Below are 26535 nucleotides of genomic sequence, written 5' to 3' on the forward strand. Positions count from 1 at the left end.
ACCATGGAGATCTAGCTCCACAGCATCAGTCACCATGGAGATCTAGCAGTTAAAAAGAGAGCCACCTTCGTGACACTGAAAACTCTGACTTTAAGCTCAACAAACGTCGCTAGCCCTCTGATCTGGCTTCGTGCTACAGCCGTCCGGTAGCTGTAGAGGTCGTTGGAATACAGTGAACTCATCGTCATGTTTGAGATGAAGAAGGTGCTCCACTGTGGTCATAAAGGGATGAACGTGGTCGGCAACAATGCTCAGGGAGGCTGTGGTGTTTAGATCAGTTAGTACTAAGGAGCCAAAACACCATTACACCACCAGCAGCCTGAACCGTTGATACAGGGCAGGATGCATCCATGATTTCGGATGTTTACGCCAAATTCTGACCATCTGAATGTCGGGACTCTTTAGACCAGACAGCGTTTTTCCAATTTTGGTGAACCTGAGCCAACTGTAGCCTGAGTTTCCTGTTGTTAGATGACAGGATTGTGTTCTTCTTCTGCTCCTGTATCTGCTTCAAGGTTCGACATGTTGTATGTTCAGAGATGTTCTTGTGGAGACCTTGGCTGGTTGCTTGAGTTGCTGTTGTCTTTCTATCATCTCGTCTGGTCATTTGACGTCATTCTCTGTAAACCCTGGAGATGGTTGTACTGGAAAATCCCAGCAGCTCAGCAGTGTCTGAAATAGAGCAAACTATGTACAAATGTTCAAAGTCACTTAAATCACATTTCTTCCTCATTTATGAAGCTGAATTTGGTCTTGAGCAGGTCGTCTTGACCCACAAGTCTACATGCCTAGATGCACTGGGTTGCTGCCATGTAGATATTTGTGTTAACAAGCAGTTGAACATGTGTACCTGATAAAGTTCAGTGTTTATGTAAAGGGGATCATTTCTACTGTAGTTTTAAAGCAACTGAGAAAGGCTTAACATTCCAGAGACGGTACTGTAGCTGACTGTGTTGCATAGAAATAAGACAAAGCAGAACAAAAAGGCGTTTCGAGACCTTAAACTCGCCGTAGAAACTGTATTTTCTATGACCTCTGGAGTTTACCTAACCTAAGCTTTTGCTAAATGTTAGGTTTTGGGGGCGAAGAGGATCGTAAAAGTAACACCAGCCCATGTGTTAGTGTTTGCGGTTTCCATGTTGAGCCAGTCGCCTCCGCTGACCTCCAGCGTGATGTCTGCTGGCGTGACGCTTCAAAGCAGCGAGATGTGGCTTCGGGGTGTTGATCCAAAGCAAGCAAGCAGGCGGCCTGCAAGAGAAACCCAATGACAACAGGCTGATGTATACACACTGACAGACAGACGTGGCCTTGGATGTTGATAAAATGCGTGGACATGCATGTGGTCACAGAGAAACAAGCAAAAATAAACCTGAGCCTGACATGCTTGCAGATAAATTCAGAAGTGTGTGATAAAATAAACAAGCAAGGACGTCGCTGCAAATTAGTAATACGATTAGCAATTTGATAAATATAAGCATGTAATAAATATTGTGGGAGAAAAATGACATGAGAGATGAAGCCAGGCTCTACATGTTTTACTGATTTTGAGTCTCAAACTGCAGGAGTGAACGTGCCCAATCCAACTTTACAGCAACTCCCGAATCCATTAAAGCTAGGAATGTGAATTTCAAGTAAATAAAAACTCACTACGTGTTTGTCTAGATGACTGCGAAGAGGAGAACCTGGACCTGGATCTGGGTCAAGTGGGGACTCACGCCTTCGCTCGGATGGAGGGCGACGTGGACAAACAGAGGAAACTGATCCTACAGGGCCAGATGTCGGAGGCAGCCATGCAGAAACAGCATCAGAGAAAGTAAGAATCCAACCAAACTCTAACGTAACCGGCGCGTACGGCTTAAACACACACTTTTATGTAATAATAGCATGTCATTTACCATTAAGGGACAACGTGTTGAACTGTTAGCCGTGGAGCGACCTCCATATGACGTAACCGGGGAGTTTTAACCAGCCATCCTGGTCGTTGTTTACATTCTTCCCTCTGCTAATCCAGCTCCCACAGACAACATCAATTACTCTGATCCTTCAGGTTCTTCATCCCAGTGCTTTCTTCTCTTCTTGTATTGTATATTCTTGGATTATTTCAGAGCTTCCTCGTACAGTCGTGGACAAAAGTGTTTAGTTACCAAGAAGACTGCTGTCAGTTTCCACAGTCAGGTGTGTTTGACATCACCATGAGTGATGCAATGCAAAGAAGAGGTCCTTTCTCCAGATATGGCATCTTAAAATTGGACTGTAAATTTGCTGCTGATCACACGGACACATAAAAGTCCTTCTGGAGGAAAGTTCTGTGGTCAGATTCACGAATAGCTTCTTGGTTAATAAGAGTGTCGATTTTTATACAGAATGTGTTTTATTGTTGGTGAATTTTGAAATGCGACAGTGAAAATTCTACGTATTTGATTAAATATCATGATTTTAAGCTTAGATTTGGTTAATTTTGAACCAGAAGTTACAGATTTTTCTGTTTTAGCAGCTTCTGTCTCTGATAAATAGTATAATTTAAAAGTTTAGTGTTTTTTTTTCCTCAGATGTCTTTCAAACACAATGGCTGGTTTTGAGGTTTAGACGGTTAAGAACTTTTTTTTGGCTAATATTTCTATACTTTTACCTGCTAGTACAATTTTTTTACCTGCAGCTGTGTATTTTTTTTGATGCGGCATTAACAACTTCTATTGATTTAAATATTTCTTTCTCTGCTATAAAAAGTATTGAAAACTCAATTGAAAGGATGAAAGACTTAAAAACAAAAAAAAAGCACTGGTGTAACGTCAGAGTTTGCAATGTGGTGTTTCTTGCAGCACGTATAAGCTCATATTTACAGCTAACAGCGATTAATTTACTGCAGGAGGAACTGTGCATCCCTGCAAGTCACAACAGAGATTATTTAGAGCTCGTCTGCATCAATTATTAACTCACAAATGTCCCTCCTGCCTTAACGTTTTACCTCCCAGTGAAGTTTCTGTAGAGTAGCAGTATTTCAGCTGTGTGTCCGCTCTGTGTTATCTGGTGTGTGTTTAATGTACGAGGCATAAATCAAAGCTGTTTCTCTTTCCCTCCTGCAGCTACAGTCGCTGGTTGTGTCGAGCGAGAGCAGAAGATCTGTCAGACATTGCTGCCCTGAAGGCCTTATATCAAACTGGTGGGTGTTTGTGCTAAACGAGGGAGGTGACTCATTACTTAGATTATTGTAGGTTTCGGTCTCATTTCTGCAAATGTGAAACGAAACACAAAGGGCGTATGCAGAGGTGAGTGTGGTCGGTTGTGTGCAGTCATTTACTTCCCCAGCCTTTGTTTGTAGGATTAAAAAAAGAAAAAACAACAACTGGTAAATTAAATGTATCATCTCCTTTCTGAGTTGTGAGGTGTAATTTTACATCTCCACCAGCAGGAGGCAGCGTTGTCGTCCAGCTGAGGGTCCAATAAGTTGTCAGATTTAAATGCTCTGTTCAGCGTCCTTTCTCAAACTAAAGACCACCCAGATTTTCTTTTTAATCATTTTGAGCATCTGTGTTTGCAAAATTATCATTTATCTTTTAATTCCAGAAGTAATAAATACAGTACAGAGTGTAAAACTGGGGGAAACTCAACACAAAAGTAGTACACGAGTACACAACGAGCATCTTTATGGTCTTTATTGCTTAGCTTAAAGCTAAATTTAAAAACTAATCTGATCCGTTGGCTAACTGTGCTCTATCCTGAATAGTTTATTATTTGTTTTTAGCAATTAATAGATATTTTAACCATGAAAATAGTCGCTGGTTGCATCATAAATCACTTAATTCGGCTCATAAATAGTCCAAAAAACTAAAAATATACAGAAAACATCAATTTAAAATCACATTAAATAAAGAAAAGCAACAAACTGTGACATTCGAGAACCACAAAAACAGAGAATGTTCGGCGTCTTTGCTTAAAAAAAACATTTAAATCATTTATTTATCATAGAAACTGGAATGTGTGTCAGAGGATGGATTAAGTTAAATATATGATATCGTTGCAGATGCAGGCAACTTGCAATTTTTTTCAGATAACTTTCAGCTGAGTTATTATAAATGTCACACAAATTTTACTTTTGTTCATCTAATATCCTGATGATTATTTTTGCAATAAATCAATTGTTCATTATTTAATCTACAAAATGTCAGAGCCTTAAAGTAACACGTAAAAGACTTCTTATTTTCTCCAAAACCTCGAAGACATTCAGTTTGTAAAGACACAAAAATGCACAAAAAAAGTTGCAAATCATCACTTTTTAGATGCTGGGAATCAAGAAAAGTCTCCAATCTAAAGACAACATATTAAAATCATACAAAAGTGGACCTTTTTACTCTGTTGTGGAGTTTCCAGGGTTTTTTTTATATCTTTGTTGGGTCCGTGTCAAACTTTTTGCATCTGCAGGCGTGGACATGTGCGGCAGGACGGTGATGGTCGTGGTCGGACGAAACATCCCGGTGACGCTCATCGACATCGAAAAGGTAAACGCAGCAAAAAAAGAAAGCACCGTCTGGTTTAGTGGCTGAATGTTTGCAGCAGCTACCGGCAGGTTCAGAGCGTCTGTGTTTGTCTTTTCAAAATCCGTGTTCACGCTCTGCAAACCGTACCAATCTGGTTTCATTTCAAGTCGCATTCGTCTGTTCACAGTTTGAATGTCTTCAGAGTCAAATATTTATTTTGAAGTAGTTAATACATTTGATAAGAATGTACCTGAATCCTGTGTCACCATGTAAAATACTTCAATAAACCGTAATCTGTGTTACTGTGTCTGTGTTTGCAGGCGCTGCTGTACTTCATCCACGTGATGGACCACATCACGGTGAAGGAGTACGTCATGGTTTATTTCCACACGCTGACCGGAGAACACAACCACCTGGACTCCGACTTCCTCAAGAACCTCTACGACATCGTGGACGCCAAGTGAGTCCGACGCTTCACGCTCCTGGCAGTGCATGCTGGGAAATGTTGTATTTCATACGCGCGTGTGCAACGCTTGGTGCTTGGATTTTGACATTTTTACGTTTTGTTTTTTTTTTGTTGTTGTTTACAGCGTTTACACTCAATTTCTGGGTGTTTTTTGTGCATTTTTACTGACTGTTGGCTGATTTTTCACTGCAATACAAAGCACAAAGTCCACAAGAAATAGAGAGAACTCAAAAATGTACGTTGAGTTTCTTTATTATCTATTTTGCCAAAAGACTTCTATATATAGAATATTTTTCCAAGTTCCGATCAATGTCATCAATTCTGGAAAAAAAAACAAAAAAAAACTCTACACATTAGAGATATTTTGCAACATACATTTTTATTTTTATTTTTTTACATACTTGCCTCCTATTTGCTGCCGTTCAACTGAAAACTTCAGAGGAGAGACAGAATTTTTTGTTATTTACCGAAATATTTATTTTTGGAGTGTATTTAAACGAGGCGTGTAGAACGAAGCGATTTTAAGCTTAAATTTGATTTTTTATTTTTTTTTTTTTACTGACTATTACTTCATGTTTCAATCCAGTTCTTTTTGTTTTTACATGGCTCTGAAAATTGGTGAAATGTTTTTATTTGTTTTATTTTTTAAATCATAGTGTGCCTGGTTTTCAGAGGGTTAATGTGTGTTATTTATATTTACTCTGAAATCAAACCCAGTTGGACTAGACTTTGACTCATTTTGGTCTCATTCCTCACAAAGAGAAGTCTGTAGCCTCACCTCGAACTATTTGTTCTGGGTTTGCAGAAGAATTAACGCAACTTATGCAACTCTGCTGTCGCTTTAAATACTCAGAAGGACCCGAGAAGCAAAGAAAGTGGGTTTTTCTCTTTTAGGAACTGACACAAAATTCCTCAATCTGCAAAGGTCTGACAGCTCCTTGAAACCTGAATGCTCTTCTTGCGTAAGTGTGGCCACTTGTAGGAGCTTAATAAAATGCAAAAGCGCAACCGGAGACTGTGATGAGTGTCAAACACGATGACCTTAATGCAAAGTCTGACCCTCTGCTGACCTCCCAGATACCTCGTTTATGCTGCAGTGTGACTCCACAGCGAGGTTGCAGCGTTTGGGCTTTTTTTTTTTTGGCTTTTGTTTCGCTGTGGATTTTTGGAAATCTGGCGGCCATATTTGGACCAGGAAACCCAAACTTGGAGCGAACTGGCGGGGTGATGTATTGGCTGTGACTGAGGGTTTTAAAGCTCTGAAAGCAGGCCGTTGTTCTGAGCGTATAACGAAGCATTTCAGCATTAAAAAAGATCAAGATACTGACAGACTGTCCTGTTCTTGAGAGTTGTAGAATAGTGCTTACATGTTTACACTCAAAGAAACACCCAACAGATGCAGCCCAGAAGCCAGACCTGGACCTGAGTCAGTGGTTCTGTTGTTGTTTTTAAGATGTTTGTCATCACATAAACGGGATTGTCACATCAAATGCACACGCAGAATCAGGCGCTGTATCAATACCAGCCTGCCAGAGCATCTCGGCTCTTTGTAGTGTGCTGCGAGGTTCGCCGCTAATGAATGTTTTCATCAAAGCCTAATGGGAGCCACATCCCCTAAATATGAAGCAGAGTTTGTTTGTGGAGTTCGCGCAGGGTCGACGCACGGCTCTGAAGTGATGTTTGTGATGCCTTGTTGCATGCATGCATCATTTGGACCTGCCCTAATGCAGTTTAACTGTAAGAGGAGGTCAAGTTTAGGTCAGAATACTCTTCGTTTGGAACAGAAATGTGGGTTAGTACTCGTGTTTACAGTCCTTCATTCTTCAGCTTCAAACAGTCTGGAATCCATTCACTTTCAGTTATCTGAGGGCTGCACGTGAAGCAGGTTCAACAAAGCCAGACTTGTGTTAGCCAGCTCAACAAAACCTAAACAATAGCAGCTTTCATATTTTCTTCATCAGACTGTTTTTTGCACATTTGCACAGAAAAGGAACGTCGGTAGAAAACGATTAATCGTGCCAGTTGTGATGCTAATTTTACTTCTCAGTCGGTCAGTTGAGTTTAGACTCGACAGAGATTTTTTTTGATTCAAGCATTTAACTCTCTAAACCCCAATTACTCGGTGCTTTTTGCACGTTTTTACTCACTGTCAGCTCATTTTTCACTCCAATATAAAGCAGAATCTGCACAATATTTTGCCTGGAAATGTTGTATTCTACCTTACCTGAGGGCTCCACTATGAAGCAAATTTGACAAAGCCCGACTTTCTTTGTGTTAGCGGGCTCAACAAAACCTAAACCTCAATCGAAGATACCAACTTTAATTGGCTAAGTCAGGTTTTCCTTCATCAGACTCTGATTTCTTGGTGTTTTTTGCACATTTGCACAGAAAGGAATGCTGCTAGGAAATTATTAATCATGCCAGTTATATTTATTTTGCCATTCAGTCAGTTTTTAGATTCGATAGAGATTTTTTTTTTTTTCATTCAAGCATTTATCCCTGTAAAGCCCAAGCAATTATGTTGTTTTTTGCACATTTTTACTCACTGTGGGCTCATTTTTCACTCCAATATAAAGCAGAAACTGCACAACCATTGGTAGAAATGAAAAAAAAAAAAAGTAAGTTTAGTTTGTTTCTTGGTTATCTGTTTTATATAAATGTAAGAAAATAAGTAAATAATTCGACCTGGAATCAACATGTAGAGCATTTTTCTAAGAAGCGTTATTAGACAAACAGGGAGCGCTATAAAGAATATAAGCATTGATGATGGTAAAAAAGTAGTGTTACTGCAAGAGACAAGCGCTGGTGGTAGAAAGTGATTAATCACTTAGCCGCTCAGTGCAGCCTGAGCTTAGAGCTGTTAAACTTTAAGCCTCATATATTTAATCATGATACCCAAGAAGTGCATTTAGGTCTGATCACTTTAGTTTTGGGCCAAATCAAGGTGAAATTAAGGTTATTGTGTTCAGACTTGGCATCAGATCAGGACCAAACATTAAAACAAGCATTTCCTGCATCACCTGCTGAGTGCACGTAGGTTCCCGTTGCAATGCCAAACATACATTTCGCAATACTTTTTTACAGTTTTTAGTTCAAAACATTTAACCACAAACAAATCCTGGGCTTTTTGGTGCACATTATTACTCACTGTGGGCCCATTTTTCACTGCGATATAAAGCAGTAGCTGTTGGTAGAAGTGGAGAGAGCTTAAAATGTCTCTCCTGTAGTGTGACAACTTGTCCAAACATAGAAACATATTTATGCATTTTTCGCGTCACCGACCGATTCTCTCGGCTGAACGGGTGTGATGAACTGTTATGTTTTTTTTTTGCGTTTCACTGACTGTAATCGTAATAATCTGCAGGTTTAATAATGCAACTGGAATTAGATGACTTCATTGTGAAGCTGCTCAAGGAAAATCTTAGAAACTGTGTGGGTTTGTTAAACCTTTCCAGTTCGTATCGCTTTGTGTCTCGTCATAACCACAACCGAGCTGCTTCCTGTGTCGCTGGGAAACTCCACGCAGTCATCGTGCACCTTTCGGCCTCGTGGTTCCCTGTGAACCGGTCATTCAGCACATCTGTCATGGCGTTTTTCTGTCGAGAAATTTCTGTGTAGCCTTTATGTTGCAGAATAAATTCCCATCAAACACAGCAACGTGTTTATAAGAAGTTCAAACAAGAATAGATGATTCATTCTCTCTTTAACCTGCAGACTTGGAGGCTTGACTCCTGCTGGTAGCTTATTATAGTTGGAGAACAAAACAACAAACAAGCAAAAGAATCAAACTCTGATAATCAACTTGTTTGGATTCCCTAAATTGGGGGAAAAAACTAAGCAGCTGCGAGTTATTTGTAACCTTATTTACCAATCTGTGCTACATCCTGGAGTTAATACGACTAAAGCCTGGAGGTAATGAAGCAATAAGTGCGTTTCTGTCCACCTTTTTCTTACATATTCTCAGTTTTGCAGAGTTAGAAATCCTGGACATTTGCAAGAACGTCAAATTATAAATGTGTCCTTATAACTTAACGTCATTTGAGCTTTGACTGGATCTATTTTAACGACGTCCCTCCAACTCCGACCGAAGAACCCGTTCACAGGAGATGAGTTCACGGCTTCTTGTGCGGATTTTCGGGACGTTTGGTTAAAATGAATTGAGATGAACCATAAATCTGCACCTCACAAACCACAAAGCCGAGCGTAACCGCGTCACGGTAGTTTGTGCCACGTTTCGGTGGAGGATTAAGAAGAGTCCCATTGATGCGGTCGTCGAGCATGAATGAAAGCACAGTCATTCAGGTTCCTCTTTTGTCGGAGCAGGAAAACCCCGTTCAGTCATAAACCATAACTGAACGTTTGAGTCCACTGATGCTGATTCATCACAGAGCTCAGGTCGTAGCGCCGGATACCTTGAAATGTCAAGGTTATTTAAGGTTCCACAAAAACCCTCAGCTTGGACCGAGCAGCGGCTTTGACCTCCGCTAAAACTTTGCATTTAGTTGCGTAAGACTCGTCATTGAGCAGGTATTTAGCCTCAGCGGTGTTTCGGTGATTCCAGTGGATGGTTATATAAAATCAAACCTCCTTTTTCTGCTCTGCAAGGACGCGCTTCATGTGTTTTACATCATGTTTAGGGAGTGTAACGTTAAAACAAAAAACAACTTTCATCTGCAAATGTTCCTCACTAACGGTTTCTGTTCATGCCACGGCTCTTCTGTCAGGATGTGGGACTAATTTTGAAGCAGGTTTTTCCTCAGTTTCGCTTCTTGCTGCTTTCCAGAACCCTGACCCGCCACATTTAGTCGCTTCAACCCATCGAACTGGCTGCAGATGCCTTTTGGCTCCAAATAAGCTAATAAGCCGAGCGAGGCCAAACATGAACACAGAAGTTTCCAAAGCTGTCTGGCTAAGCGGGGATTTGTTGATTGCTTTGTGCAGGAGACAGATGAGTTTGCGAGGTCGATGAGCCTTATTTTTATCCCTTTTGGGTTCATTGCCGGACAAACGTTGCAGAAAAACCACGTCATTGTTTAGTTCTCCCTTTATTTTTAGTTGGGTTTCTTCTCATGTGATGTTTATACTCGAGTGTTCGTCGACAAAAACCACAAACATTTCAGTGTAGTTTTTAGCTTCTGTAGCATTTTAAAAGCACTTTGAGACTGTTTTTTGGTTGCTAAGCTGATCACCTAGCATTAGCATTAGCATTAGCGTCACCCCAACTACATGTACTGAAGAGCAGCAGCTTATTCAGTCACATGTTGACTTTAAGTCCAAACGTTTTTTTTTAGTCTGGGACAATTTAGCGTCATTTTATTGTTTTAAGCTCTGTAGCGTTTTAAAAGCACTTTGAGACTGTTTTTGGTTGCTAAACTGATCACCTAGCATTAGCATTAGCATCACCCTAGCTACATGTACTGAGGAGCAGCAGCTCATTCAGTCACGTGTTGACTTTAAGTCCAAACGTTTTTTTGGTATGGGGTAATTTAGTGTCTTTTTGTTGTTTTTAAGCTCTGTAGCATTTTATAAGCACTGTGAGACTGCACTTTTTGTGTTTGGTTGCCAAACCCTGAACTGATCTGTTTGTCCTGCTCAGCTAGCATTAGCATTAGCATTAACACTACTCCAGCTACATTCACTTAAAGTCTTGTTTGCTGTCTGAGACAAGAAGAAAAGTGTATTTTTAGGTCGATTTCTAGTTGCTTGATTTTTATTAGTTGAATTTTCTGCTTAGCTAGTTTTAGCATTAGCAGTAGCATCACCCCAGCTACATGTACTGAAGAGCAGCAGCTAATTCAGCAAATAATTCGCCCACGTGTTCACTTTAAGTCCTGTTTGCTGTCTGAGATTAACTCGAGAAGAAATCTGTATTTTTATTTCTAGTCGTTTGATTTTTATTAGTTTTTGTCAACAAAAACTGAAAACGTTTTGGGTCTAGTTTTTGTCGGTTACAATTTTAGTGTCATTTTGGTGCTTTTTAAGCTCTGTAGCATTTTATAAGCACTTTGAGAAAACAGCTTAATGTTTAATTGCTGAACTCTGAACCGATCTGTTTGTCCCGCTCAGCTAGCATTAGCATTAGCTGTAGCATCGCTCCAGCTACATGTACTGAAGAGCAGCAGCTAATTCAGTCACGTGTTCACTTTAAGTCTTGTTTACTTTCTGAGATTAGCTCGAGAAAGAAACTCTAAATGGTTGGAAAACATTAGCACAGTCATTTAAACGTTATTTTAGATTGAGCTCCGCCATTAATCCTTCAAACTGACTCATTCCTTCTAATATTGACTGAAAATGACATCCCCAGTTGCATTAGCGGTGTTATTTCAGCGTTAGCTCATCTTTTAATAAGCGTCAGCTGCTGTTTGCATATTTGTAGTTTGTTCACTTTTTAAAAATTGCACGATAACATCACTTCCTGATGCGCTACGTTGTTGAATATAAGCAGCTTCCTAATGAACAGCAGCACAACAGATCGAACCGATAAATCATTTAAAGACGAGATAAACTTTGGAGGAAACTTGTGTGATTCGACAGCTCACTGAAAACACTCAACTGTTTATGTCCAGCAGTCTGTCTTTAATTTAAATCTATATTTTTAATAGTATCCATCAATCAGACAGCATTTATTGAACATTTTTCACACAGATCAAATGCAACACAAAGTGCTTTATAGATAAAAGGAATAAAAATGCAATAAAATAAGACAAACAATCCCTCGCTTTATTTACGCAGAATGAGAAAATAATAACAAAAAAATTCAGTGATGAACGATTCGTTGACTAGAAATATGTAAATAAGTGGAAAATAGAGAAATCAATTAATAAATTTATCGTTACGAAGAGTAATAAATGAATAAAATCAATTAAATACTCAAAAGACTGAATAAACAGGACTCTGGCAGCTGCTTTTTAATTAAACCTAAAGTCAGAGAGCGTTGATATAGTTTATAAAAAGAAATAAAAAAAAACATATTGTCATAGTTCTCATCCTGAAAAATTATGTTTTATTTTGTTTTGTTTTTTCACAGCTCACTGAAAACACTTTGCATGAAAACATTGATTAGTTTGTCTGTCCAGTCGTTTGTTTTGAACCTTTTAGATGAGTTTTTATTTAATATATGAAAAGAGTAAAACATATTGTCACAGTTCTTGTCAATAACTGTGACCTCTCACTGCTGCAAACACAGAATAAGAAAGCAATAAAAAAACACCAACACATTAAATATTCTAAAATGTGTAAATAATAGAGACATCAATGAATGAAATTGGCCGTAAGAAGAGTAATAAATAGAAAAATAAAATCCATTAAATCAACCAGAAACCTGACGACAAAGGCAGGTCGTGAGTCTGTTAGTGGCTTTTTTAAATTAAACTAAACCTTGATGTAACATAAACTGATTTACAGATAAAGTTTTGTTTTTGGAATAAAAGCAAACGTTTTCTCAACACTCGAAATGTGACGATAAACTGCTGATGTGTGTTTAGGGATGAGTTTTATGAACGCAGGTTTGTTTGTGTCGCCGTGATTCTCATTTTCCACGTTTCCACTGTCGCATCAAAAACCAAAAAAAACAAAACAGAGCAGCAGAGAGATTGGCTCCAGCAGTTTGGGGAATCACCGGTTTAGTTTTGCTTCAGAGCTGCATCTGTGCCGTTCGCCAGCGATGTGGTTTCGTCGCTTCATCGGAGCGTGACCTCCAGCGGGGCGGTTTGCAGCCGAGGGTGAAGGGGTTGGGATGAGGGTCGCCACCTCCAGCTCCGAGTTCACCGATCTGTGCCAGACAGCTTCGTGTCCTCCTGCTGGGTGCTGGGAAAGACAAACGAGGGCTACATGCAAAAAACAAAACCCTGAAGGTGAAGCTCTGCATTTAGCAGTCGACCTCCGCTAATGAGCTTCGGCGATGACATCATGGAGACGAGTGACTAACGTTAGTTTCCTCCTGCAGTCGGCCGGACACTAGACCTCTGATTAGCTCTGATCAGTGCAGCAGCAGAGACCAGCGTTTGGTCTGATGACAGCTGCAGAACTTCGGGCAGTTTCTGGGCGTTTCCTGCTTTTTGTCTCTGCTCGCCCATTTTTCAATGCAGCATACAGTCCTGCACCTCTGTGGAAACAGAACAACCGTGAAGAAGTACGACACAAATATAACCCCGTGAATGCCCCGCTTATTAATAGTATGAACGCGTCACTACTGCTGAGAATTCACAGCTTCCTTTGCCACCTACAGTTAAGCTCAAACATACTTATTAGAGCTTCTGGCTGTGAAACTAAACGTGGCCACACGTGTTGTTTTTAAAGATGTTAATGATCAATTTTAGCTATTTCTGCTTCTTTTTATTTTTTCCCCCAACCTCACCCATGAAAGCAGAGAGAACTCAGAAATGACTTCAGTGCTGAATGACTCAGTTATAAAGTCAGAAATGATGATAGAAGGAAAAACAACACTTGTCTGTGATGACCTGTTGTCATGCACGGAGGAAAATAAAGCTCGCAGATTCAGTGTCGTCTTTTAAATCACTTCTTAAAAGCCACTTCAATAGACTCGCTTTTGAGTGATGCTCTCTTTTAGATTTTCACCAGTTTCGTTTCCCTTTTTTTTCTTCTATCAGTACTGCCCGCCGTCCTACTTTCTTTTCTCCTTCTTTATCTACTTTTATCTTCAGCTTTTATCTTCATTCCCCTCTGTGATGTCGTCTTTTTGATCAGTTTTAATAGTTTTATTATAATACACCTTCCAATAGTGACCCAGCCTGGTTTGTTTTCCATTTTTATTGTGTGTATTTTAATATTTTGAGTCTTTGCCTGCACTTTTTAGACACGTATTGTTTTCCTGTGTTGCCTTGTCTCTGTGTGTGTTGTGTTTCTTTATTATTAGTAAAAGCACTTTGTGAAGTCTGTTCTTAAAGGTGCTATACAAATAAAGTTTATTATTATTATTATATTGTACAAAAACGTACAAAGTCTGGCGATAACCCACTTTTGTTCACCAGTCCTGGGGAAATAAGGTGACTTGAATTTTATTTTACTCGCTTTTGGCTAATTTTTCACAAGTAATAACTACACAGCTACGGCAAGAAGTAGTGAGAACTCAAACTTGAGATTTTAAATTGCCATAAATCATTAAAAAAAGGGGAAGAAAAGCTGAAATTTTTCTTGATTATCAGTTTTACAGAAAAAAAGAATAAACTGAATTGTTTATTTTTCTTCTGCTCCATGTTAAAATGTAAAAACTCTTTAGATTTTTGTCGCGTGACTGTTGATCAGAACGGAGTCATAAAGGCGTCACAGTTACGCAGAAAAGTGCCGAATTTTTTTATTTTTTTACAGAATCCGGTTTGAACGAACAATTTATTTTTGGTTAATTTTTGAATTTTTAGACTCAGATTTGTGTCTTGACTGAGCAACGCGTCCCAGATGAGCAGCTCAAGGTTCAAAATCCGGTTTGTAGCTGATAAATGGTGTAATTTTGCAGATTTTTATGAAGACGGCATGTCTTTTGAACCTGCCTGCTGGTTTTGGGGTTCAAACTTAAGAAATAACCAAGTAGAGTATAAGACAAACATGTGGAGAACTCAAATAGCCACGAATTTCAGAATATTAGGGAACCACTTAAAGCTGCATTGATTAATTAATTTTTTAAGGGGGGAAAAAAAGGTGATTTCAGCTTCTTAAATATGAACATTTTCTTGTTTCTTTGCTCCTCTATGACGGTAAACTGCATTTCTTTGTGTGGAGGACAAAACAGAACATTTAGGAAACACCGATCGACTTTTTTTTTACCATTTTATAGAACAAAAAACTAATTAATTAATTGAGGAAATCAATCGTTAGTTGCGGCCACTTCAGAACTGAGACATCTTGTGTGTTTGTCAAGTTTGCATCAGGAGAAAATCATCGCAGGAAAAGTCGGGGTTCGTCTCCAAACCTCTTTCGTTCCGTCTTCTCCGATCTTTGTGACAATCCGTCCGATAGTTGTTGTGAAACTTTGGATGAACTTTTCTGAGACTCGGCGTTGGTGTGGTTAAAAACACTCCGTCATTAATCATCAGTAGGTTGGACAACAGGATCCGCTGACTTGTTAAGTTGCTTTAAATCCAGAAGTTGTGTTTAATAATATATAGAAGAGATGAAAAGTGGATATTTGATATTTCTCCCTGTGAGGTTCACAAGGATTCAGTTCATCCTGTTATCCTCGTTAAGGCCGTCGCTCCTTTATGTCCCAAATAAGTTTTAATGCCAAATCTCTCCCGGAGGTGTCTCAAACTTCCCCCCAGCAGAGCCGTGAATTTGTCATCAATAATCTCTCTTAATGATCTACGACGTTTTCATGGCTCGGTGTTTTTTTTTTTAAAGGTCGGCTTGTTCACTCTCGAGCGAAGTTAATGGACCTGTTTCAGTCCTTTAATGGATGAGACTGTTGTTGTTCAAAAACCAAAGAACGCTCCAGCTTGTATTTTATTTTATTTTTTTGTTCTTTCCGACTACAGAGAGGCCTCTTCCTACTGGAGACGCACTTCTTTAAAGCTCTATAAAGGTAGAATTTAAAATCGTCATCGTGGCCGAGATGTTTACTGCAGTGACGTAACTGGAGCAGCACTGATGTGTTTTTCTAGACAACGACTGAGCTCGAATGAGATTTTCAAGCACAGATTCACATTGAATACTTCAATTAATCGATGATTTCTGGCTTTTCCTTGGATTTGTTGGCACAATGTCAGAACATCTCTGTACACATGATGTGATATTTCATGTTGTTGATGTTTTTGTTCGGCTCGGAATGAACATAAGAACCTCAGAATTAGCATAATCTAAAAAAAAAAAAAAAGTATGCACACATGCTAACAGTTGAGTGTGCATCTAATACAGGCTTTAAATTTAGGTGGCTAATTAAATTTTCCTGCATGAGGAGCTGTAGGAGGATGTTTCGGTGGGTTCGCTGTAAGTTTCCGAGCTGATTAAGCAGCTGATCATCTCTGAAGTTGTGTCGGGTTTTTTTTTTTTTTTCTTTGTTTGTAAACTTGCATCTTTGGAAACACAACTGCAGCGACTTTCACACAATTGATCCTTTTATTTTTTTTCTCTCTCTTTACACAAGTTTTCCTCTGTGTTGGTATTTCAGAAATAATGAGTCATAACCTCGCTGAAAAGTATTCTTCTTCCTCTGTTTTGTGTTTTAGATTTAAGAAGAACTTGAAGGCTTTCTACTTTGTCCATCCAACGTTTCGCTCCAAGGTAAGAGTCGGGTTTCTCTTTGGTTTTAAATCGCTGTTCAGTGTCAGCGGAGCTCACGGTGTTCGACGGTTGCACGGTGTGTGTTTCTCTGGTCGTGAGCAGTAATTGTAATTGCAAAACTTCCATTCAACACTTTGCTAATTGCGTCTCGCTACACGTAACCTGCCACGACTCTTGATGCATTGCGCTAATTAAAAAGGCACAAACGCACTCAGTCTTGCAAAAAAGTTGCCTCCTGCGGCAGCGATATTGTTTTAATAGCTCAGCGATTGGGAGTGTGACACTTTAAATTTTGAGTGATTTCGTCCCCGCACAAAGCCCCAACAGTCTTCAAATGAGTGTTATCCAAGAACCATCAAACTGTGTGTTTAGCTGCTTAATCTGGATCCAGATGCAAATTCAAAATTTATAAATATTTCCCTGCTGGCAAAGAAAAGCTCTCCTTGAGTGCTTTCTGGTTTATATCAGTTTCTTTACTGTTTACCAGAACCACAGCACCGTTTGCCAAACTCTCCGTTTTGATCATTAAAGTTTCATTAGAGTTAATCTCGTTGTTTCTCCGGAACGCTGTGATCAGTTTGCTCTTTGTAGGTTATGGCAAGATTGATATCTCGATAACGCAAGGTCAATCTACAGCTGATGAAGTGTTCCTTTCTTTATGCCCCCCTCCCTATTTCTTTATTTTTCAATGCAGGTTTCGACGTGGTTCTTCACCACCTTCAGCGTTTCCGGCTTGAAGGACAAAGTTCGCTACCTGGACAACCTGCAGCAGCTCTTCACCTGCATCAAGCCGGAGCAGATCGACATCCCTCCGTTCGTGCTGGAGTACGACGCACGAGTAAGTAGGATTCATAAGAGATTCACAAAGTTGTGAGCAAAAGTTTACAAAGACCACGTATATCATGATAGTTTCCAGTGATTCTGAATTGTCTTTGATGGAATCACTGAAACTCACAAAAGGAACATTCATGCATTTTGGTTCTTTCATAGATTTTTTTTAAAGGTCTTCTGGAAAGATGATACAACTTTTTGGGTCGAAACCAAATTATCAGTTTCGGTGACGTAGTAAGCTGTGTCAATTTAACTTTCCTCAGTGTCGTGGCCTCTCAACGTCTCGTGAGTGAGTACAATTGACTACAGCTGCTGACTCCTCTGAGCCAATTAAAATAGGGCCTCTTTAATCCACTCATTAGAGTCTGAAGGTCCTAAAGAGCAAATCATTGACTTGAACACGTCAGGAACGTAACCGTAGCAGCTACAGATCCCAAAGTCAACTGTGCAAACAATTGTTTTTAAGTATGAAGTGCTGCTGATCACAGGGACAAAGAAAAGGCCTTCTGGAGGAAAGTTCTGGTCAGATGGAACAAACACTGAGCAGAAACATGTCTGGAGGAGAGAAGGTGAGGCCTTTAACCCCAAGAACACCAAACCTACCATCAAGCATGGAGGTGGCAGCATCATGCTCTGGTTCTGTTCTGCTGCCAGTGGACCTGGAGCTTTACACAAAGTCAGTAGACCAATGAAGAAAGAGGATCACCTCCAGGTTGTTCAGGAAAACCTCAAACCATCAGCAGAAGGTTGATCTTGGACACAGGTGGATGTTCCAATCAGACAATGAGCCCAAACACACATCAAAGTGGTGAAGAAATGGTTCCATCAGGCTGGAATGAAGGTTCTAGACTGGTCTCCCCAAAGTCCTGACTGGAACCATCCAGAACCTGTGGACTGATGAAGAAACAAGTCTGAGTCAGAAAGACGACGAGTTTAGTTGAACTGCAGCGATTCTGTCCAGAGGAGTCAGAGATGGACCAGAAGCTGGTGAACGGAACCAGAAGAACCTAACTGAGATGGACCTGGCCAAAACACAAATACTATCATAGCTGTATGTATATTTTTGACCCAAGAGGTTCTGTCATAGACCTTTGATAAATCTATGACAGAACCAAAGTGCAGGATTAGTTTTGTGACAAAGACACGTGTTGCAATGATTCCATCACAGAAAATTGTGAGTTTTAGGAGTCACTGGAAACTAAACTCACAAATCTGCACACAGATGTTGTCGGCATCTGAAAGAATATCCTTGGAAACCACTTGCATTAATTTAAAAAAGTAATTGCTAAAATGCTCAAAATTTGGAGTCCACGTTACCGCGAAGCTTTTTCAGTTCCTCTGCCTCTTAACATTCCTGCAGCTCGATGTATCTTCAATGTCAGATAAATCGTCTTTGCGTATTTTAGTGAAACAGGATAGTTAAAGCTGCATCTGGTAATGTTCTGAACCTTTCAAACACCGTATGAACGGAAATATCTCATCGTGTGTTTTTCTCTAATGATATAATTGGCCTGTCATGTACACCGCTTACGTTCTCCTGTGATACTCGTCCAGGTTTAGTGTCAGTGCTGCACCAAGTCATCCAGACTGTGTAAATTGGGTTCAGCCAGATGAAAGTAGCATAAAATAGGTCCCGCAGGTGTTAAAGTATACTCTATACCATAAGCTATGGATTCCTTTTCCAAGATGTTGAACCGATGTCGAGAAAACAGCTGGAATTTTAGAAAAATTATCCCCTTTAACCTGTTTTAACTTCAAAAAATGAACACTGCAGCTTTAAAGAATCTTCTCAAGCACTGAAAGGACCAGAAGTCTTTCCACGCTTCGTTCCTCCGATGATGCGTCTGATTCCTCGTGATCCGACTGCCTTGGCTTTGTGGTGATCTGTAGTTTGTGTCGGCTGACAAACACGTAACTCTTTCCTTTGTTGAACGCTGGATTCTGGATGAGGATCTGGAGGTAAACGTTAGCTCACCCACTCACCTGCTTTAATGTTCTTCAGTGGAGATGTCAACGGAGGAGCTTGATTTGGATACCGAGGACAGTTCAGAAGGAGTTGTAACTAGCAAAGAAAGGCTAGCGTCTCTGATTTGTTGCAGAGATTATTTGAAATGAATCAGATTTATCAGCATTTTAAGGCTGCATGTGGCCAAACTAATGTGCAGATGTACACATTGGATCCATTTTGCAGCTTTTAGAGTGAGTTAGGATATTTTATCTTTTGACGTACTTCATGCGGCGATATGAGATAATGTCTACATGTCTTTGTTGGTCAAACTAAGCTGAAGGATACACGTTTTACATGATAGTTTGTTAGAGTCAGACGCATTAGTGAGTAATATTTTGTAGACGCTTTGGTTCCAAGTCCCGTAATCTTCTAGTTTAACACAAAAAATGTGAAGGATTACATTGCAAGTGGTTTAGCCTTTGGTTGCTAAGGAGTCGCTGAATACAGTCACATGCAGAAGTTTGGGCCAAAACGGAAAAGGCCGTGAAGCAAAACTTTATTTAGAACTACAGAACACCCACTTTGGTGACTATCTCAGCTGGTAAATGCTTTTTCTTTCAACCTGCTCAGAGTGTTTTACGTCTGCGTTGGGGGATTTCTGCCCATCGCAGGTTTCTTGGACTGACTTCCACGCTCTGTTCTTTTGAAGTCCTTCTCGAGATGTTTGATGGTGTTTATGTCGGGGGACTGTGAGGGCCAAAGCCTCTCCACGTGGATTTTGAGGTGGTGTTTAAGGATCATTAGACTGTTGTAGAATCCCCTCTCTAATACTATGATCCAGAAGTTGCTAGTATCTAACTGGACCCATTCTTCCTCATGCCACTCGCTGCAACACAACCCCAAAGCTGAAGAGGTTAACAGAAGAGGTGTGGGGGTTTTTTCCCATGAAGTTCTGCAACCATTTCTTCCAAACACACCTTTGCTCACTGCTGCCAAAACAGGATTTCTTTCAAAAAAATGCATCAGACTGGTTTAAATGTTCCTTTGCAAACATCTGATGCTGACTTTTGTGTTGAGTACCCTGTGATCCTGTGGTGACTCTTCCTTGAAGGTTTTATCAGTTCAGGTGTATCAACAGACTGGAGCAGCGAACCACCAGAACAAGCCTTTCTAACAGACAGTTCTCTCTGAAAGCTTTCTTGGTCTTCCAAACCTCGGCTTGACCCCAACCGTTGCCGTTAACTGCCGTTTCATAACGACATTAAAAGAAAACAGCGACCTACGGTTTCTTTCTTTTTATAGCTTTCTCCTGCTTTGAGGACATCCGTTATTTTCATCTTCATAGCAACTGTTTCAAAGAGGCCAAAGCTGCTGGTTGTTGGGAAGAGGTTTGCCGAGTATTTATAAAGCTTTTACGTTTTTCTAACAATGGCAGCGATTTAGTCGGAGCCCCACCGAGGTAGGTATACTCTGAGACCTTGGTAGAAGTTATCTGAAAATGTACAAAGTGACAGGAATACGCTGTTCATCTTCTGCTCACTTCATAGACATGTTGACTTCAGCATGCCACTGTTTGTACATATATATGCGTCACAATTCATCATTAGTGAAATTAGCAGAAGGTAGAATCACCAGAAGAAGGGCTGGAAGGCTTTTTCTCATTTCTTGGCATGTTTTTTTGGATTCCAAATAAATCGAGGTTCGAGTGCAGACTTTAAGCTTCACTGAATCCACTGGTCATGTATTGTAATTGGTGCTGGAGCAGAAAAATGCAGCTTCTCAGTATTTTATTTGTACATTAGTACCAAACATGAATCCTCATGTGTGGCTGCTGTAGCGAGAGGCTGCTTCTACTCATTTCAGGAGTCACTAGTTGAGATGCTGCCCTCCCTCTGGCTGTGTATTGGCGTTCTCCCGGGCTTGGCTTACTCATAAGGAACGTATTTTTAGGTCAGCCTCAGCCTTTTTACAGGGAATTTAACAGTCAGTATGTGAACACAATGGGCTGGCCTCCTCTAGGGCTGGAGTACAGTGCATTTCTTCTCGTCAGCGCTGCAGCCCGCCAGCAGGACTTGGCAATAACATTCGCATTGACACCTGTGAGCTGCTGCTACCAAGAAACAGTTTAGACTGGATTTCACTGTAGATGGAGTCCAGAAAAATTGTTTTTTTATGTGCTGAAGTGTGGCCTGATTGATTGTGGCATAAGATGAAACTCTGTCAAGGCCTTGGATGTGCTTTTGTACAGTCAGAACCTCGTACAGTACAAACATCAGACACTAGCTCAAAGTGGCTGCGAGCGACACAAAACAAATCATGTATTGATGAATTTGCTGAGAAAAAAACAAAATGTGCAGCTTCCTTCAACTTTAAAGTGTTTTACGGTGAGTTATATATTTTTTTTTGCCTTTGAGCCCACAGGTTTACTGTTTTGTTTCATTTTCACAGCTTTCGTGGTGTTTTTTTATAGTAAAAAAGCTCTAAAAATGTACCGTACGCTGCCTGCTCAGGACAGCATAGTCTTTGTTAGCAGTTAGCTAGAAGGAGGAAGAGCTGGTGGAGACCAAAAATAGAGCTAAAAGTAGAGCGTCATTCCATAACTGCTCAACTTGTACATAAAGTCCATCTTCACGTCACAACCTCCGCTGCATCCAAGAGTCCGATTGACTCCCTTGTTACAGTTAAAAGCTCCTCTGCTTGGTGAAACTGCACGTTAAGTAGCAGCCGGCTGCATTTAACTGGGCGGCGTGAGAGAATTACCGGCGAGCTTAAATTACGGATAATTGAAGCTCTCCTAGAAAGGGAATTGAAAGGATAAAACCAGACATCAGTTTCGCCTTACAGAAGGCCTCCGAGCCGACCGTACAAACCCTTTAGGATATTGTTTCCTTAAAAACAAAAAGAAAACACAGCGAAACAAACCCACCTGCTGCTTTGTTCGTTGAATAATGACTTTATTACATAACACTGTTTGTCTGGAGGGAATTCGCTCGTCGCTGGCATGATGCTGCAGTTTTTAAAAGGAAATTGATGCACAAGAACTGTTTCTCTTCGGTCACTTGTGATGGATAAAATGTAATCTGAGGTACAAAAGTGAATTTGTTTGTCCATTTCTGTCACGTGTGTTGAAGAAATGTCTTGTTGGAGTTTGACCAAACTTGAGGAAACTATTTATAAAACTGTAATAAGACATTTGTCACACCAGTTGGTCTCAGAGTGGACTCATTACTCTTCATGCAACCTTGTGTTATTGGACATGTGGTCCGAGGATCACGATATTTTGGTATTGACACATCTAGTCTGTTGCTTGGTGATGCAGTTTTAAATTTGTAGCATAACATATAGAGATTGGCTGATGTGGTGTTTGTTTTTTGTTTGTTTTTTTTTCAGCTCCACAACAATAACAAGATAGTTGTTGATGAAAAAAGGCCGATAAGCGATACTTTAAACCGATGCGCATACTGGGTTACTTCACTAACAAGGATTACTATGACTGAATATGCACAATAGCAGTAGAAGTGATGATATCAGCTGCCTCCTAACTTAGCTGCTAGCCGGTAGCGTAGCCTTAGCCACTGTGAGAGGAGCTAATGTCCTGATTTGTGGAGATGTTTGTACTTCTTGTGTCTCTGCTAGAGAGACACGTCCGTCGGTTCAGACAGACTGTTGAAGTTGATTTGACTTTAGAAAGCTGTTACGGTGCTCCAGATAGCGTTAGCCACATTCCTGACATTGATAAAAAGCTCCCGCTGTAGAAACAAGTGAATTTTTCAAGCATTTTCAGTATAACAGGGAAACTGGACTTGCTTCTGTAAAATAGCGCTGCTGTTTTGTTTTTTTTAAAACTATTCCTGCAGTACTTTCTACCTCACATTCGAAACATAGCTTCGCTAATTCACCAGAGCTGCTCTGTTCTACAAATCTGCTCGTCAGTCCCTCCGTGTAAACAATGGCTCTCTGTGATTGGCTGTTACTTGTGACGTGTAACCAATCAGATGGAGCTGTGGGCGGGCCATTTCCTGAGACCACAAAGACAGGAAGCTGCATCAGGGCAAAAGTATTACATTTGTTGTAAGTTAATAAAACATAAGGGATAGACTGGTTATTTGCAGATTATCGTAACCGATGTTTGGCATTTTTCACGGTTATTGATAAATCAAATCCGCTACTTCAGATCGTCTCTCTGTGGTCTCAGAAAGGTCTCTCAAGCAGAGACTGTAAAAAACTGAACAGGAAACACAAACCAGGAAGTTAGCTCCTCTAACAGTGGCTATGCTAACAGCTAGCGGCTAAGCTAGAAGGCAGCCACAGATTAACCTGAAACAGAGTCTGGAAAACAAGAATTAATATTTAGATCTGGACCTCAGTGGCAATAAAAGTGATAAAACTGTGAAAGATCTAGAAAATAGAGCTGAACTGCAGAGGACAAACTGATCAATCTCAGTCACATAAACAGAGGAGATCATCCGGATTTTATCTTTACTGTTTCTGTTTTACATATTAAGTTCTAGTCACCTTCATTAATGAAGAACTCCAATTATGAATGACAGGTTCTCTGCTGTCACATGCTGTTAAAACATCACATTTATTATATATCTATTCCAAATATTGGTTGTCAACGTTTCTTGATCACTAATAATTGGCATCAACCTTTAAAAAAATAACATATCAGTCGATCTCTAATAAAAATAGCTTTACTGATATCTGGAAAAATGAAGACTATCAGCCTCGATCATCTTCCTGAAGGTGTACCAATGATGTGTAACTGTCCTTCTCGTCCCTCTCAGGTGAATGGACCCTACCATCCGTCGGAGGCCTCCAGTCTGTGACATCAACCATCTGTGGACCTCACATTGTGGCCTGAACTCTCGACCTCCCACTTTAAAGCTCTGAACCACAACGAGGGAAACTCTCCTTTTGTTCCGTCTCTGCCAAAAAAAATGAAATTAAAAAAAAGGACCAAATTAAGAGTCGCGGGGCCACGTTTAGAACTGAGCGGTCTTTCCCTGTCGCCACGAACTATTTGTGGATCTGGTTTCTGGATTACGCCTTACACTTAGAGTTTCCTCGAGCGTCCCTAAATGCGGAGTGTTTCCCAGCGTGTACCGTCTCCGAATGTGGGTCAGACTTTTACGAATGCTGGAGCGAGACGGGGAGGATGACGTCCGTCTGGGTTTCCTCACCACAGCGGGCGGCGGAGGCTCCGAAGCGAAGACTAACGATTGGTTTCGGTCACCCGGAAGTTGGAAATTCCCACCTGGTAGGTCGTAATAACAGCGTCTGCGTTCTCACAACGCCACAAGAGAAACACTAACTTCTGTGGGCTTGTCTTTGACAGAGTAGCTCGCTACATACCATAGCATTAACTTCACATCACGGGGTTTTCTGCTGAGTGATTTGGTGAGTAAGTTCAGATGAGAAGATCTCTGTCGCTGGTGTGTAAATGTGAAGCTACAGCCGGGTTAGCTTAGCTTAGCAACAGAGCTGGAAGCAGGCGAGAGGTTCACATGTGTTTGTAAGTGGATCTTCTTTAATTTCCAGCAGCTGTGGCTTCGTATTTAAACACACGGATATCAGAGGGGGATCTTCTCATCTGAAAAATCAAAGCATTTATCGCTGTAAGCTGTAAAAAAGTTGATGCGCTGAGAATAGGTGTTGACAAAGCGTCTCCACCAAACACATCATCAACACACATTTAACCTGCAAGGATCAACTTCAAACATCTGAGTTTAAGCAGAAGATGCCGAACGTTCAACGTTTCCAGCTGCTCACGTGTGACGATTAGCTGCTTTTTCCCTCATTTTTAAATCTTTTTTTGCAACTTGTGATCAGCTTTTTTCTCGATTTCTTGAAACTTTATTGATAAACATCAGAAACTAATCTAAAAACGTCTTCCTGCTGCACAAGTTGAAGCTGCTCTGACGATTACATCACGAATAACAGTAAAACTACCAACGTTTCTTTCCTTCCTTTCAATGGAGCTGGGCTTTTTGTTTTTCCTCACGTTGCCCTTTTTGTTTTGTTTGCACTGCTGCTTTACTTTCACCAGTTTGATGTAACTCGGAGCGAATCAAATGCACCGAAATAAACCCCAAAAACATTCCTGCGATTGTCTGAAAGCTTCGAGCGTCTTTGTGCAGCAGCTCCGTCTGTCTGGTGCCCCGAGAACAAACACTATCACAGTAAACGTTTGACTGCTGGTTTCACCCTCCGGTTTTAGTTTTAAACCCTCGTAGCCGTTCTTCACTAACAACTCAGCACATCCGACACTATCAGACAGGGTTCGAGGTTCCTCCAGCGCCGACCAACAATCAGCCTGCAAAGGAAACGACATTAGTCTGTTTTTTTTTTCTTCGTCTGAGTAAAAGGTGGTGAGATTATTCCAAGAAGTTTGTTGCTTTTACAAAAAAATGGCGACTTAAAAGTGTCATAAATGTAAAAACAAAAGAAAGAAAGAAAGAAATGGAGCGTTTGAGGAAACCTGGTGCTTCGGGTCACTGAAGTCTTCGGCATGAACTTTATTATTGTTGGAACTGTGATTATCTCAGAATGTATGTAAATGAGCCAAATCTTCTCGAAAATGTATATAATCGTTGTTGGGTTTTTTAAACACACACACACACACACACACACACACACACATATATATATATAAATATATAAATATATAAATAATTTGAAAGTGATGGATGCAGGTTGGTTCAACCAGAACCAACCAGTGACTTCGTTAATGTTCACGTTTCTTGTACCGTTAAGTTTCATTTCGTTTTTTTGGTGTTTTTTTTTACAATCTGATTAAAATGTTAAATCCTCTGTTGACGTGTTTCTGTTTCCTTGCTTTAAAGTTTGGATTTTAGAAAAGACTTGGCTGTGCTGTAGAAATTTATTTTGACATCATACTCTTATGTGCGTAATGCACCTTTAGTTCAACTCCACCTACAGTTAAGCTCCAAGTTTGGATTTAAAGTGAATTTTTATTTCAACAGGATGCTGATGATGAATTTTACTGATTTCAGGGTTTTTGTTTTTTTACTAAAAATACCAAATGTCCAAAATTATCCCTCTTATAGCTGCTCACTGCTTTTCTTCGTGTCTCTACAGGTAGACGTGGTAGAAAATTCTTATTGCCAACAGTTTAGCGGGTTGTGGATGATTCTGGGCATGTGAAAGGTTAGAATATGTTAAAAATCACTAAACTTCATCGTATTAGAACACGGTGGAAATCAGCAGTCGCGGTTGAAAAGCGCGGGAAGCTGCATCAAATATTTTTCACAATTTCCATAATTTTGGACATGTGATGTTTATTTAAAAATTAACCAAACCAAACCAGACAACTTTAGAAATGGCTCAAATGAATCTTTAACATATTTAATCCAACGTCTGATTGTTTCCTGCTGCTTGTTGAAGTCGTATCCAGCCTGAAGAAACTCACCGGTTCAATAAAAAAAGCAACATTTGGAAAGAGAATGGTGGCAATTAAAGCTGTGAAATTAAAAATCTAATTAGTAAAACATCTCTAGCATGGGGCTGCAGGGTGGCGCAGTTGGTAGCACTGTTGTCTCGCAGCAAGAAGGTTGCCGGTT

General features: G+C 40.2%; 1 protein-coding gene across 1 annotated transcript in view; it reads left to right on the forward strand.

The window, feature by feature from the left end:
• gdap2 (ganglioside induced differentiation associated protein 2) overlaps positions 1–25765 on the forward strand; it is a 40057-nt gene extending 14292 nt beyond the window's left edge. The window contains exons 8-14 of the mRNA XM_008304557.1: positions 1663–1813; positions 3084–3160; positions 4420–4496; positions 4796–4935; positions 16119–16173; positions 16868–17011; positions 23740–25765. Coding sequence (XP_008302779.1) covers positions 1663–1813; positions 3084–3160; positions 4420–4496; positions 4796–4935; positions 16119–16173; positions 16868–17011; positions 23740–23781 — 686 coding nt within the window. The 3' untranslated portion in view covers positions 23782–25765. The remainder of the gene's footprint in view (positions 1–1662; positions 1814–3083; positions 3161–4419; positions 4497–4795; positions 4936–16118; positions 16174–16867; positions 17012–23739) is intronic.
• Positions 25766–26535: the final 770 nt, after the last annotated feature.

The sequence above is a fragment of the Stegastes partitus genome, unplaced genomic scaffold, assembly GCF_000690725.1.
Source record: "Stegastes partitus isolate 25-593 unplaced genomic scaffold, Stegastes_partitus-1.0.2 Scaffold2253, whole genome shotgun sequence".
NCBI lineage: Eukaryota > Metazoa > Chordata > Actinopteri > Pomacentridae > Stegastes > Stegastes partitus.